Genomic DNA, 2048 nt, shown 5'->3' with positions numbered 1-2048 from the left:
ATTTTTACTGGTCATAATACAGATTGTGGATATTCGTAATGACATTTTTATTAGTCACAATGTATTTTTGGATATTCAAAATTACATAGTTATGCATTTTGGATATCTGATATGAAAATTATGACTAGTAACAACTGGATTGAAGATATCTGTAATGGGAGTTTTTCCTAGTAAGAGTTCAGTTGCAGATATCCAGAATGTAATTGTGGATATCTGACATGTTCTTTTTGACTAGGAAGAACTGAATTAAAGATGTCGGTTTAGTTTTGACTAGTACAATCAAAGTTGTAGATATCTTGAACTAACATTTCTACTGGTAAGAGTGTTCTTGCGGATATCTTTAATTACCATTCTGACTAGTGAGAATACAGTTTTGACCAGGAGAAACGCTGTTAGGGCTCTAAAATGTGATTACAGAGCGGAGTGTGGTTCGGGTAAATGTTGAACACCTTGCCACAGACGCATCATGGTGCAGCAGGTACAAACTCAGACACGTCACGAAGATGATGTCATCTTCAGCCCCCTCCATTTTTTTTACTTATTGTTTCGTTTATTTACGCGATATTTTCTATTTTAGATTCATTTTGTATCAGATATTATTATATATTATATGAAAAACACTTTACTTCCCTCCGCCCCGCCGCAGTGACGTCACAGTGATCACGTGGTGTGGCAGTCAGCTGACTGTCTCTTCCGGGTTGTCGGTCGGTGTTTACTTTGAGAGGCTGCTGTGTTTTGTGTTTCGAGCCTTCAGTCAGGTAGAAACGTTCACCTGGCGCTCCTCGTGTCGGACCGACGGCTCCCCACCCGGGTCCACTTCAGCTGTTCTGACACAGACACACCTGAAGAGTCCAGCTGACGGTCCACCGTCGTGTCTTCAGTCAGGACCCGGGACACGGGACCCGGGACACATCCAAAGAAACCGCTCCGGATCAGCCAGCTCCAGACAGGTGACTGTTCACTAGTGTATCAGGAGTGTTGAAGACATTTAGAACGTGTGTTTCAGTTGCCAGAACCAGACCCCGGGTCAGAACCAGACCCCGGGTCAGAAGTGTTCTGACTCAGAACCAGGCCCGTGGACAGAACCAGGCCACGGGCCTCCTGGTTCTTAACTTTAATTTGAAAATGTTGCTTTTAATGTCAAACTGTGAAAATACTCAGTGAGAGTCATTAAAGACAGTGTCACGGTAACGGAGCATTACAACACGGCGCTGGTGTATTTCAGTAACTGATCACTTTAAGATGAAGGTAACTGGTGATATGTATGTGTTGCATTTTCAAAGTAACTAAAAGAGTCATCAGTAATAGATTACCAGTGTTGGACCGGTGTTGGACCGGTGTTAGCTTCCTGCCTCAATGGTTCTGACCACTGTCAGACGTAAATGATGTCTCAGTGTTTAATAAAGAGTTCTGGTGTCTGAGGAGCGTTGTTGTGACGGCTCATTGTCATTGTCGAAGTATCGACCCAAAAACATCTCTGATGTTTGATTCTGGCATCTGGGCCGGGTTTCTTTAAGAGCTTTAGATGTAAAAACTGTGTGCTGATTCTGTCTGTGCTGCAGTCGGTGCTGTCTGTGCGGCCGCCATGAACGCCTCGGACAGTGATGACGACTCCTATAACGAGAGGACGGCGTTGGTTCCGTCTGAGAATCCGGTGGTACCGTCCTACAAAGAAGATCCGGACCTCCACGCGCCCAATGATGCTCCATCCAAAAGGGTAAATCTGGTTGTCAGGTGTCATCACGACATCAGGTTTTTAAGTTTCTGATCTCAGTGTGAAGTGATGATGTATTTCCTGTCTGTCGGCCAATGTTGATGCAGCCCGGACTGAGCAGGAGGGCGGGTCCAGCTGCTCCGGCCGCCGCAGATGGAGGCGGCAGTGGCGGCGGCTCGGATCAGGAGCTGGACGCGGACGATGAGGAGCTGACTCTGAAGTATGGGGCCAAACACGTCATCATGCTGTTCATCCCCGTCACCCTCTGCATGGTGGTCGTGGTCGCCACCATCAAGTCGGTCAGCTTCTACACAGAGAAGACGGACCAGCAGCT

The 2048-nt window shown here is 46.6% G+C and overlaps 1 protein-coding gene across 1 annotated transcript in view; it reads left to right on the top strand.

Annotated features, from left to right (window-relative positions):
* The first annotated feature begins 664 nt into the window (after positions 1-664).
* psen2 (presenilin 2) overlaps positions 665-2048 on the top strand; it is a 5699-nt gene continuing 4315 nt past the window's right edge. The window contains exons 1-3 of the mRNA XM_037106310.1: positions 665-950; positions 1563-1717; positions 1822-2048. Of these exons, the coding sequence (XP_036962205.1) occupies positions 1586-1717; positions 1822-2048 (359 nt within the window). The 5' untranslated portion in view covers positions 665-950; positions 1563-1585. The remainder of the gene's footprint in view (positions 951-1562; positions 1718-1821) is intronic.

This window comes from Acanthopagrus latus, chromosome 1 (assembly GCF_904848185.1).
Source record: "Acanthopagrus latus isolate v.2019 chromosome 1, fAcaLat1.1, whole genome shotgun sequence".
Taxonomy (NCBI): Eukaryota; Metazoa; Chordata; class Actinopteri; order Spariformes; family Sparidae; genus Acanthopagrus; species Acanthopagrus latus.
The sequence above is the reverse complement of the archived record's forward strand: the minus strand, read 5'-3'. Positions and strand labels throughout refer to the sequence as shown.